The sequence below is a fragment of the Pocillopora verrucosa genome, chromosome 1 (assembly GCF_036669915.1).
Source record: "Pocillopora verrucosa isolate sample1 chromosome 1, ASM3666991v2, whole genome shotgun sequence".
Classification (NCBI taxonomy): domain Eukaryota; kingdom Metazoa; phylum Cnidaria; class Anthozoa; order Scleractinia; family Pocilloporidae; genus Pocillopora; species Pocillopora verrucosa.
Genome location: NC_089312.1, coordinates 3,141,934 through 3,155,300, shown reverse-complemented (window position 1 = coordinate 3,155,300; position 13,367 = coordinate 3,141,934). Strand labels below are relative to the sequence as shown.

General features: G+C 38.6%; 1 protein-coding gene and 1 pseudogene across 1 annotated transcript; one reads left to right on the top strand and one right to left on the bottom strand.

Moving 5' to 3' along the window:
- Positions 1 to 6,309: 6,309 nt before the first annotated feature.
- Positions 6,310 to 7,459, bottom strand: LOC136277555 (D-inositol 3-phosphate glycosyltransferase-like; annotated as a pseudogene).
- A 120-nt stretch (positions 7,460 to 7,579) lies between these two features.
- LOC136277549 (uncharacterized) lies at positions 7,580 to 10,652 on the top strand. Its single transcript, XM_066159894.1, has 2 exons — positions 7,580 to 7,616; positions 9,994 to 10,652. Exons 1-2 carry the CDS (start codon positions 7,580 to 7,582, stop codon positions 10,650 to 10,652), a joined length of 696 nt encoding a protein of 231 aa, XP_066015991.1.
- Positions 10,653 to 13,367: the final 2,715 nt, after the last annotated feature.

Genomic DNA, 13,367 nt, shown 5'->3' with positions numbered 1-13,367 from the left:
ATTGTTAGATTTCCCAAGAAATTTCTTCGAGTGAGCCTGCTGAAGGCAGTCAGTTTTCCAACAATTTTCACTACTGTGAGAGCGCGGGACTGACTTAGTCGACTAAAACTCATAAAACAGCAGCTTTTTATTTATTTGTTATCATCATCATCATCATCTTCATCGACATCATTATCATTATCATCATTATCATTGTCATTATCATCATTATTATTATTATTACTATTATTATCAAGAAGATCCTGAGGTGAAAAAGTGACCATTGTTTTTTTCGACATGGAACGAAAGCCATCCAGTGACAAGCTTGTTTGTATTTTTCAAGTAACAGCTATTTTATTTCTTTAATTTTTTTTTTCATCATAGTGCTTCAGTGTACTTCAATATTTGTAGCGATTGCCATATGCACGATGACAACTTGCACAAAATCAATGAAAATTAATTACTCACAAGTAACCTTACCTTTACAATGTTTCATTTTCTTATTTAAGCCAATTTAAAAAACATTTACCTCACAATCATTAGACTTGGCATGTTCGAAAATAGAAAATTTTTTTTCTACACAGAAGAGTTGCTTACTTCTTGAACGAACTTCGGCATCCAGTAGTTCACACTGCATGCAGACACATCTGTAATGGCCGTGTCCAGAGTTTGTACTCCTTATTCAAAGTCTTTCGTCGTAAAAAGGCCGCCGGGTTCCAAAGTACAGGACTTCACTGATCGATTCTGTTTCCATTCCTCGAAAACCTTACACGACCATTTGGTTTTACAAGCTTTTGATTTCGGTACTGCATTATCAACACTTTTCTTCTCATCCTCCACACTTTTCGGCAGCCGAAATCTCTCGACCGACTTTGTTGCGGTATACATCCTGACTAAACGATAACTTGTAAATGCTGGCAACTCCAACAACTTTCGCATCTCAGAATAAATTAAATCGTACCATAAATACAAATTAATTACGCCGGTAAAAAACATCATTGATATTGAAATTATCGAGGAAGGAATGTTACACGGCAAACAATTCTAATTGGAAGCCTTTGTTTATTATTTCTTTAAGAGTGATCATGAGAAGTTATTTCCAAAACTCGTGCTTCGTGTTTCATCGGGGTATCCAAACACCTCGTGCTTTCATTTGTTTCTTGGTGTTTGGAGACCCCGTTGAAACATTTGCTCTCGTTTTGGAAATAGTACTTCAAACGACACGTTCGTCTGGAATATACCATTTCTGTCGTTTCCCTGTAAAGCAGTAGATTTGCTACTGATCTTTCTTCAGTGAGCGAGAAGCGATGTTTCCGCTTTACGGGAAGCTTTCAAGATAGCTGTTATCTTTGCAATGTGCATGACGCATGTTACATACTCTCAGTGGTCGAAAATTCGAGCGGTGAAGGAACAAAGAAATGCCTTAAAATGGGAACTTTTGACTTACTTATTTTAGATTAGGAAAAAACAAGTTGAAGACCGTGAACTGGGAAAAAGAGGATGAAATTGTAGGAGGGATTTCCCATAGATCTTACCTAGATCACTGACTTCAGAACTCTTTTAAAGGTCTGAGGAGTTACTAGAATTGGAACGTGTTTCCCTCACTGGAATTAGTTACAGGCTCTTTGAGCGTGAAGACTGCCAGACCTATATAGGAGAAAAGTTCATTTTTTACCGCTCTAGTACAGTATTTAAATCTTGTTATTTATAATTCCGATCTGGCAGTTTAAACCGTCTTTGGGGGTCGGAGATGAGAGAATGGGAACATCCTCGGCTTGGAAAACCCCTGTTAATTTTGCAGGGGTTCACACGCACGCAACCTCACCAGGCTGCGTGGAACAATGAGCTGCGCACGTGATCTCGCGTGTACACCGTACCTGCGTTCTATTTCTCGTGAATATTAATCTCTATTAATATGAATCTAGACATCGATGACTGGGAGGCCTGGACTGGGTACTGGCAGGGTGCAAATAAGTACTTTCCCTTTTCTACAAGACTGAGCAATTTGTCCAGCATATGAGTCATAAGACTTGGGTAGAGCCAATGGCTGTTCACCACGCTAAAGCGTTTTAATTTCGAAATTAGTATAGTAGCTATATGTGCACGTGTTATTGGTAATCTTGCAAGCAAGCAAGCAACAAGTTTATTTCTTCTAACATTAAGAAAGTTTTGGTTTCCCTCCCATCAACAGTTTTGATTGTACCTTAATCTCATTCGTGTTTGTAATTTATTCTTGATTACTGGACCGTTGGTTTAGTGTATTCGTCTAATATCTTTGTTATGTAATAATCTAGAGTGTTATTTACGTATGATATATACATTTAATAAACTGTCCGGTCCCAAAACAATCCCCTGTCTGTTGTGGTGTTTAGAGGCCTTGCTCCGCGCTGTACGTGGATGGGAATCAAGTTTTGAGAGTCATGCGCTCAGCTTCTTAGCCGCTCAGAACATCCTCGAAGTTTCAAGACAATATAAAAAGAATCAGAATTTTCCTCCACAAGTGGTAAGCGGAGACTCTAAATTGTCAGTTGTCAGAAACAGCATGAAACTGAGATAAAATTGTGTGAAAATGCTGACATGGTTATAACAGTTGGCTCTCAGCTCTACGAGACCTTTAATTCTGCTCTGCATCAGTGTAAGAAAGATCATATATTCAATCTTATACCTGGCATTTTTAATGAGACGTTTGGTGTGCAGAAGCAATACCGAGCTTCAAAGAACTTTGAAATCTTAGTGTTTGGCAGAGGGAACACTGAAGACTTTGAACATAGAGGTCTTCATGTTGCTGCCAAAGCTGTGGCACAGCTTAATGAGTATGAGCCATGTTATATTCTCAAAGTTGTTGGTGCCCCTGAGGGAGAACAAGAGAACTGGCTGAGAGGTTGGAAGGCCTTGAGATCTCTTGTAGTCATCTGATTGTGAAAAGTTTTAATGAAGAAAGAACAAAACTGGCTCAGCTATTTTGTAAAAGTGGATCTTGTTTTGATGCCTTCAGGTACTGGAGCATTTGGTCTCACAGCTTTGGAGGCATTGTCAGCGGGTGTACCAATCCTTATTACCTATTGTTCTAGCTTGGCAGAGGCTTTAGAGGAAGTACCTTTAGGGCATGGATGCATAGTAGATCAAGAAACTGATTGGGTTGTACAAATCAAGCGAGCACGAAAACATCAAAAAACTAGATTAGAAGAGGATAGCATGCTACGCAACGTGTATGAAAAAAAATACTGTTGGAGGGACCAATGTGCTGCCTTTGTAAAGAGGCTTATGGCCTTGCATTCAGGTTGAAATATTAATTTTATGTGCATTTAACTGAAGTACAAGAATTCAGCAGTTATCTTCATGTAGCTGCTTGGCACAAATCTGTTTATCATTTTGAAATAGGCACCATGACTTGAATTAATATAAGAGTGAAATAAAAAAAGTAGACATAAATTAAGGGCTGTTTTTTATCATGCAACTTAGGTCATTGCTGATTTCAGGATAATATAATGAATGTTTTGGTGCAAAAATGTTTTGATTTTCATGTGCTCAAAGCCACCAAATCTTAAAATGGACATAGAAATGATACCACATGACAAACTTGCTACAAAAATATGCAACAAGTATTTATCACAGTTACTTACAAGGCTTAACACTGTTACAGGTTTCACCTCTTTAGTTCCATTGTAATGATATGAGTTGAAGTACAACTGCATCAACATGTTTTACTCAGGTGGAACTTAGAATAATGACAGTCACATTGATACTTTGAGAGTTGTCTTTGTGTAATTTGTGCTATTTGTTTATCGACATCTAACAGGACATGCTGAGGAAATGCAAGAGGAGTCCCAAGGCAATTCAAAAGGCTGCGAAGTATGTGACTACAACTGCACTAACATGTTTTACTCAATTGGGGCTTCGATGAATGACAGTCACACTGATATTTTGATAAGTAGTCTTTGTGCAATTTGTACTATTCGTTTATTGACATCTAACAGGACGTGCTGAGGAAATGCAACAGGAGTCCTAAGGCAAAAGGCATTCAGTTCGAAAGCGAGTGGCTGTTAACTACTCACTTGTCTATTTTTTAAACATGCCCTAGTGTTATGAACAAACTCCATCCGGTACATAACATTTTAACAAAATCAATATACTGATATTTTTTTGGCATCATGACGTAAAATAATACAATAATGAATTCCAAAATGTTGGAAGAAATTAGGGGCTGTTTTGTATCTTTGAAATTTAGATCATTGCTGATTTCAGCACTCTATGTATGTTTTAGTGCAAAGATGTTTTGATTTTCATGTGCTCAAAGGCACCAAGCCTAGAAAATGTAACAACAATAACAAGCTTAATGCCACAAAAATATATAATTACAGTTACTTACAAGGCTTAACACCATACAGGTTTTAACTCCTTTGTTCCATTGTAATGATGTGAGTTGAAGTACAACTGCACCAACATGTTTTACTCACGTGGGGCTTAGATGAATGACAGTCACATTGATACTTTGATTAGTCATCTTTATACAATTTGTTTATTGACATCTAACAGGACATGCTGAGGAAATGCAACAGGAGTCCCAAGGCAAAAGGCATTCAGCTCGAAAGCGAGTGGCTGGTAATTACTCACTTGTCTGTGGGGGGGACAGGGGGGTCAGAGTCTCCCACTTCCGTACCACATTTTCCTGCCTCCCGTACTTTTGTGCCCCTTTGCCTCCCGACTCCCACCCTTCATTGTGTTGCTCCCTTTCTTCTTTTCTGCACTAACATGTTTTACTCAACTGGGGCTTAGATGAATCAGTCATAATGATGTTTTGATGAGTTGTCTTTGCGCAATTTGTGCTATTTGTTCATCGACATCTAACAGGACATGCTGAGGAAATGCAACAGGAGTCCCAAGGGAAAAGGCATTCAGTTCGAAAGCGAGTGACTGGTAATTACTCACTTGTCAATTTTTTAAATATGCCCTATTGTTATTAACAAACTGGATCCTTTTTATATAGAGCTACATAGTACATAACATTTTAACAAAATTAACATACTAATGTTTTTTTGGCACCATGACATAAATTAATACAATAGTGAAATTCAAAATGTTGGAAGAAATTAGGGGCTGTTTCGTATCTGTGAAATTTAGATCATTGCTTATTTCAGCACTCTATGTATGTTTTAGTGCAAAGATGTTTTGATTTTCATATGCTCAAAGGCACCAAGCCTAGAAAATGTACATAGAAATTACAACAAATAACAAGCTTGCCACAAAAATATATAATCACAGTTACTTACAAAGCTTAATTAACACTATACAGGTTTTAACTCCTTTGTTCCATTGTAATGATATGAGTTGAAGTACAATTGCACCAACATGTTTTACTCATGTGGGGCTTAGATGAATGACAGTCACACTGATGCTTTAATTAGTCAGCCTTGTGCAATTTGTTTATTGACATCTAACAGAACGTGCTGTGGAAATGCAACAGGAGTCCCAAGGTAAAAGGCATTCAGCTCGAAAGCGAGTGGCTGGTAATTACTCACTTGTCTGTGGGAGAGGACGGGGTGGTCAGAGTCTCCCGCTTCCCATGCCACATTCTCCCACCTCTCGTACTTTTGTGCCCCTTTGCCTCCTGACTCCTGCCCTTCATCGTGTTGCTCCCATCTTCTCTGAGGTTAATCAAGAGGATCAGAAACCCTGGTTTAATTTTCCAACTGTGCCAAAATTTAACATTCTTGTTCATTTTCTGGTACCTTTATTTTATTGGGGGAACATTGGATCTCAATGAAAGTTATTACATGTCAGTTTTCTGAATTTGACCTGAATGACCCTGAATTGCTTTCTTTGCTGGAGATTTTCGACAGCTACAGCTTATTAGACACTGACGTATAAGCAAACATGTGTCATGTATCATGCTATCTGACATGACCTATGATGTAATCAAACTGAAGGGATTTTATATTCACTGGAAGTAATGTTGTTTTTCCAGCCTGAGTACAAGATTCCAAAACCTTCTTTTAGACATAACTGTGATAAATACTTGTTGCATATTTTTGTAGCAAGTTTGTCATGTGGTATCATTTCTATGTCCATTTTAAGGTTTGGTGGCATGAGCACATGAAAATCAAAACATTTTTGCACCAAAACATTCATTATATTATCTTGAAATCAGCAATGACCTAAGTTGCATGATACACAACAGCTCTTAATTTATGTATACTTTTTTTATTTCACTCTTATATTAATTCAAGTCATGGAGCCTATTTCAAAATGATAAACAGATTTGTGCTAAGCAGCTACTTAGATAATTGCTGAATTCTTGTACTTCAGTTAAATGCACATAAAATTAAAATTTCAACCTGAATGCAAGGCCATAAGCCTCTTTACAAAAGCAGCACATTGGTCCCTCCAACAGTATTTTTCTTTATACATGTTGCGTAGCGTGCTTGCCTCTTCTAATCTAGTTTTTTGATGTTTTCGTGCTCGCTTGATTTGTACAACCCAATCAGTTTCTTGATCTACTATGCATCCATGCCCTAAAGGTACTTCCTCTAAAGCCTCTGCCAAGCCAGAACAATAGGTAACAAGGATTGGTACACCTGCTGACAATGCCTCCAAAGCTGTGAGACCAAATGCTCCAGTACCTGAAGGCATTAAAACAAGATCCACTTTTGAAAATAGCTGAGCCAGTTTTGTTCTTTCTTCATTAGAACTTTTCACAATCAGATGACTACGAGAGATCCCAAAACCTTTCAACCTCTCAGCCAGTTTCTCTTGTTCTCCCTCAGGGGCACCAACAACTTTGAGAATGGATGATGGCTCATACTTTTTAAGCTGTGCCACAGCTTTGACAGCACCATGCAGACCTTTATGTTCAAAGTCTCCAGTGTTCCCTCCACCGAATACTAAGATTTCAAAGTTCTTTGAAGCTCGGTATTGCTTCTGCACACCAAACGTCTCATTAAAAATGCCAGGTATAAGATTGAATATATGATCTTTCTTACACTGATGCAGAGCAGAATTAAAGGTCTCATAGAGCTGAGAGCCAACTGTTATAACCATGTCAGCATTTTCACACAATTTTATCTCAGTTTCATGCTGTTTCTGCCCTTTTGTAAATGGCACCTGGGGTTTTCTGGAATAATACTGTTTCTTCTGCATTTCTTAGGACCACATGTACCCATTTACAGCCAAGGTTATTCTTAAGGACCTGTACGTGACATCCAAGCTTAATGCCATAACCAATGATAACGTCAGTACTAAATCCTTCCGGAGGAAACTGCAGACAATCAACTGGTTCATAGCCTGGATATTTTTTAGCTTCAAAAACCTTGATGTTATATCTTTGAGCATCTTCTTTATCCTCTGGACTGGCACTTGGAATTAAAATACAAACTTCTACATTTTCTAGTCTAGACAGCTCTATAGCCATCTGTCTCATGAGAGTGGAACGACCACCTTTGGTTGACTGCCTCCATTCCTCTAACACGGGGGTTATCTTCATGACAGCAGCTTGGTTATTCAGATGATATCCTGTAAAAAAGTTTACAAATGATTTCAGAATTGTATAATCGCCCTTAATTTATATACATTAGTTCCCACTGAAAAAATTCATTAAATCAAAATGCCACAAATGTATTCGTATTTCACTAAAAACTCACGTGAGTAGGCAGGAGCCAAGGGGTAACATTATTTTTATAGTTTCATTTTGTTCATTCAGTTAAAGTTATTGAAGGTTCTGGAATTCTGTGACATTTCTCCAATATCCCATTCACTCAAGAGCTGACGCATGTCTTAAAATGTTTTAGTTGAACATGGCTCAAAATATTTTTCTTAATAGAAGGCAGCCTCTGCTTAAAGCAAATTTTGTCAACTATACATGCAGCACATTGCAAATAAAAGTTAACAATTACTTGAGTCCTACTGAAATTTTAGTTTTCAATTCTCTGTTTCATATTTTCATTCAGTTAAACCCAATTTAACTAAACATGTTTTCTGGTGTGAATAGGCTAGGATATGAGATGTAAGAGTATGCTGTTTCCAGCTATATGTAACCTCCTTGTCAATGTTCTGCCACTTGAAAAGAAAATTTTAATTATTGTAATTTTTCTCAACACACTTTAAAGCACAAAGATTTGATCCTAAAATCAGAAAAGTATGCCAAACCATAAAATAAAACTCTTATTTATATTTCAACCCATTTCGACAAGATGATATTCAACCGGCCCCATTCCACTCCATCACAAAACTTATTACTTATTGATATATCACTAAGGGGTTTCCCATTTCAGAACAAGAGCAGTGATCATTAGAAGTAGTGTGCCTCTTTTCAGCTTTCTTAACGTGGCGCAAGATTAGTTAGGCAACCCTATTTACTTACAAAGGCATGTCTTGAAGCATTGCTTTATTTGCTACATAAAAAATGTTTGGACCCAATAAATTTCGTCCTACATTTTATAAAGCGCTCATTCAAGCCTTCTCGCTTATGCATTTCGTACACTGAATACTCCTACGCCTATTTACCTAGCCGATACCTCGTACAAAAACGAGCGAGCCGAATAGGTGGCCGCATAAAGTATGTCATAACTTAAATAGATTGTTCAGCGATCCCTCTCACCTTATCTGGAGGTGTAAATCAATTCATTTGATCGCGTGTTCCTCATAAAAATTTGATGACATCACCACAATGTGTACTTTAAATCATGAATGGCAAAAGTAAAATTAACCTGGGAGCACGCTATCCCATGAGACATGGGAAGCGCGGGAAAAACTTGCAACTCCCTTGGGGGAGGGGCCAAAGGATTTTAGTTGTGTCACAATGAAGTTTTCTTGATCTCCCTTAAGGAGCTGCAATATTCTTACAATATCCCTTCATTAGCAGTTGATTGACAGTCAATTTTCTAATCTTCTCCTTCATACTCTGCTGGCGACGACTGATCCCCCTCTGTTCCCCCCTGAAAACCATGTGATCCATCTTAAATCCTTCACCCACCCCACCCACGAGACAAAAAAATTGACTGGTCCCACAGTATAACTCAAAGATCTTGAGGAGCCTAGAACTTGTTGTTCTGTTGTTAAGCACACAGGAAGCGGCTAGAGCACAAAAGAAGTGTGGGGAGAAACACGAGACGTACGGAGCTCCGTAGGGAGAAACACGAGAAGTACGGAGCTCCGTAGGGAGAAACACGGGAGGCAGTCGAGTGTTTCTCCCCACTTCTTGAGTACTTTCGCAATCTTGCAATCTAACTGAGCGTGAAAACTGTCAAAACTAGGACAGTCCAATTCGTTCTCTCTTTGAGGACTTTCTTCTCTGCACACGTCATAATAACGTGAATTACGGCGCTTAGCATGTTTTCAAATCTTTCTTTGGTTCTTCTGTTGCTACTTGCCGTCTCGCTTGTTTCGAAATTTCACTTTCAGTTGACGAAAAAAAGCTAGAGAGAAGTCTCGGAAAAGGTCGGACAGAGTACAATTTGGCAGATGGCGTGGCAGCTCAGCTCTATGTGTTGTACTCTGATAGAGCACGCTCTTTTAACTAATAACAGCTAGTTAATATCACGCAATAAAGACAACCGAATACAGTTCGTGGGCCGTTGATGGGCAGCTACATATATTTTCCATTTGGGAGAAATACAACTGCCAAGGGGGGGGGAGGGTTGGGATTACAAAAACAAAACTACGGAGCGATAACGTGAACAGAACGAACGATCAAACAAAAGCGTGCCGAGATATGAAACGCGATCCTATTTACAATTCACGCTAACTATTAACTTCTATTAACCTATTAATACCACTTAATATCACGCAATAAAGACAACCGAATACAGTTCGTGGGCCGTCAATGGGCAGCTACATATATTTTCCATTTGGGAGAAATACAACTGCCCAAATAATGGCCCAAATGGAGAGGGAGTAAAACAAATATAGTATATAGAGAGGAAACTAAAACGAGTATCTGTCACTAGTAATCCTGAGTGTTCTGGTAGTATGGATTGGCATACTGATAAGTTATAGAAGCAGTCTTAGCTATTCTCTGAGAAAACATCGACGTTCTAGCCATAAATGAGACCAGGCTAAATGATAGTATTTTTGACCAGGAGGTAAAAGTCCAGGGTTATGATATAATACGCCGTGACAGGTCAACAAATGGCAGGTTTGGTGGTGGCGTATGCTTTTACATTTGTTCAAACATAAGCTATTCTGTACGCACAGATTTGGACAGTGAGCTCCTGGAAATAATATCAATTGAAATTCGTAAACACAACTCAAAACCGTTTGTTATTACTTCATGGTACAGACCCCCAAATTCACTCCATGAACTTTTCACGCACATCAACACATTATTAGGCAAATTAGATTCTGAAAACGTAGAACATTTTCTCATGGGGGATCTAAATTGTGACTTGCAATCCAAAGACAATGGAAATGTAAGAGCTCTTCTGAACATAACAGACATTTATGGATTGGAACAACTCATTAACGAACCTACTCGAATTACACCTTCTACAACTACTTTAATTGATCTGATTTTCACAAATCGGCCAGAGAATGTGTATCGTTCGGGGGTGTCTCATGTCGCCATAAGTGACCACAGTTTAGTTTATGCATATCGAAAAATTTCAATTCCGACTTTCTCCAAAGGAGTTAACTTGATAACATATAGACAGTTTAAACATTTTAAGAGGCGATCTCTGTAAGAGCGATCCATGGCATTTCGCATCGGAAAAAAGTTTTCCCTCAAACTTTGCCCAATAAACTATTTTTGGTAACAAGTAAATAAAACCACATTAGTTTTTGGAAATACCTCAAAATAAAATTTTTAGAGCTCTCAAAAGTCAAAGCTGCAAAAGGCCCTTTTTTGACCTCTTGCGACATCGAAAATTTCAAATGTTGAATAGCCCGGTCCTCGTATCACACCGCATGCAACAAAAAATATTTTGTATTCTTAAAGTGTGTGATATATAAGGTGTATAAAATGCATTTCAATTTTGATATTCGTTTATTCAGAGACTCGTCATAATTTATTTAAAAACACTCGTTGGACAGCTTTCTGAAATTGGTTAAAAGTACTCTTTCTTTCTCGATTGATATTGCTCAAGTCCAGACCAGACCATTAAAAACTCCGCTTGATTTCTGCTAATAAGATGTTTGGCTGCAGAAAAATATAAAAACATCTTGCACTTATTGATTTTCTTCGCCGAGGTGACTTCGAACTTTTAGCGATTTTGCAAGCGTGACAGCCGATTATGCAAATTAGTTCATTGAGCAAACTCCGACCGTTTTATGTGAGTAGCTCAATAAATCTTAGATTTTAACCATTTTAAGTAGAAAATATAGTAGGACAGAGCTTTAAACCACACCGATTAATACTTTAAGCATTTTAAAAGGCCAAAATTTGACAAATTTTATTATCTCGTGACGAAAGACGTCAACAACAACGTATCGAATATCATAATTTGATTAGCGCTCGCAAACCCCTTTTTTAAAAATTTGGCTTCTGTTATTTCATATTTGAGTTCTGATGGCTTACGCTATTCAAACCTGTATGAACATTTCAAAATTAAACTACAGGATTCTATTTAGTGTAACCGGCGATAACAGCACACACTAAATTCACCGTGACCAGTGACTCTGTCACGTAATTCCATCGTGTAATTGTCCTGAATACTTCTCACGTCTAAATAAAGCAGCGATTTCTCGGATTTCTCGCTGAAAGGGAAAAAATGATATTTGGTCGTCACATCTGTCTGCATAACAGTCTCTGTTCATAAGTTTGAAGAGTTCTTGTAAAAAAAGATATCGCATTCGCATAACGGGTGGACGTCATAACTAGATTGCATAACAACTGCACTCTGAAATCATTTCCTCCATTTTTGCAAGAGGTGCTGCATTTGTATCTTGCATTTTGAATGCGAGCTCAAAATGTTCGCATATGTGTCTTAGCATCTTGACTTTGAGACTAGACAACCTTGCTTCTCTTGCCAACGAGCACACATCATAGATATCAAACATGAATGGATGTTTCAATCTATCTCATCCATTACTGTGTTCCTCGCCTCTCTCAAACACCCTTCGTCTACATCAGACGCGGATGCTTCTATCAAGTGGTCGTCTGCGTCGGTGGCATCATCCGATTCTTGTTGTATTTAGATTGCTGTTTAAGGCACAATCTCGAGAAGAAACCCTGAATCTGTATGTTGGATAACCACTCTGTTCTATCGAACATTCTCTCTCCATCTATTGTGCAAGCAGTTCGCATATCCTTTGCTACTTTCACTGGGTTTGGTTTCTGCCAGTGTCTCATCCGATATTAAATTTCTGTTTCAAGTACCGCCTGACGTTTTGCGAAAGCCGTTCACTTGCACCTCTCTTATGAAGAGCCCATCCCATGGGAAGCTTTGATGTACTTGTCAAGGGTTCTGTGGCCACTGCAACCAGTTCAGTCGAACTTTCACCCTCTAATGACAATGACTGAAAGTAATGAACCCACTACCTCTTCACTTTGTCATAAAGACTTTAAGTCATGCTCGCAGGCACAGGACTTACATGATGAACTAGCTAGTTCATATGGAAGTCAAGGTCGGCCTGCTTCTTAAAATCTTCATCGCAACCAGGTTCAGGGCATTGATAGGAACTACCGTCGTTGCCATCATTGCTTTCTCCTGCTGATGCGGTTCGTCGAGCAGTAGTGGGGAAAAATGGAATCTCCTTCACCAGATCCGTCATTTTTTCTGTGGAAAAATTGCAATTTTAATTTTACCGAATAAACTTTCCAGACCCAACATTAAACGCTCTCCAAACGCGCAGGCCCTTTTGTGTAAGTTGCTGAAAGTGGCAATCGTGATGTCCGAGCCCTCGTAGAGTTGATACTAGCTTACTGTTGTGATAGCAACCTGCTTCATCCGATCTGATAAAGGGCCTTTTTTATTCCTGAATTTTCTTAACTTTATGGTGACAAAGAGATTTTCTAGGACTGACAGCACTGAAAACCAGTCTTTTTTACAGCTGTTAAGAAGGTCTACGTATCAGGTTACTTCCAGGCTTTCCTCCTGTCTTACAACAGCGCTACTCACTTGCCAATTGATTTCCCTCTAGGGAAACCATTCTGCTTGCTTTTCCCGGAACTTCATCGCTATGAGCTTCATTCTCCAGTCAACTATTATAAATGCTTCATCTCCCTCCAAAGTATCGAAAATTTGCAGCTCGTACTGATCCTGGTTTCTGCTCTCAGGATATATCCTCTCCATTCAAAGGTCTTAGCGGCAGCATTTTTTGCTTCATACAGATAGTCTTCCGCTTGAAACCTACCCAATTGCATTGTGTACTCAGAAATAGCGCCTTTTACTTCTTCAAGAACACTCTTCAACATCTCACAATCCTCACACTTCACGTTGTGACTGTGACTGCATACT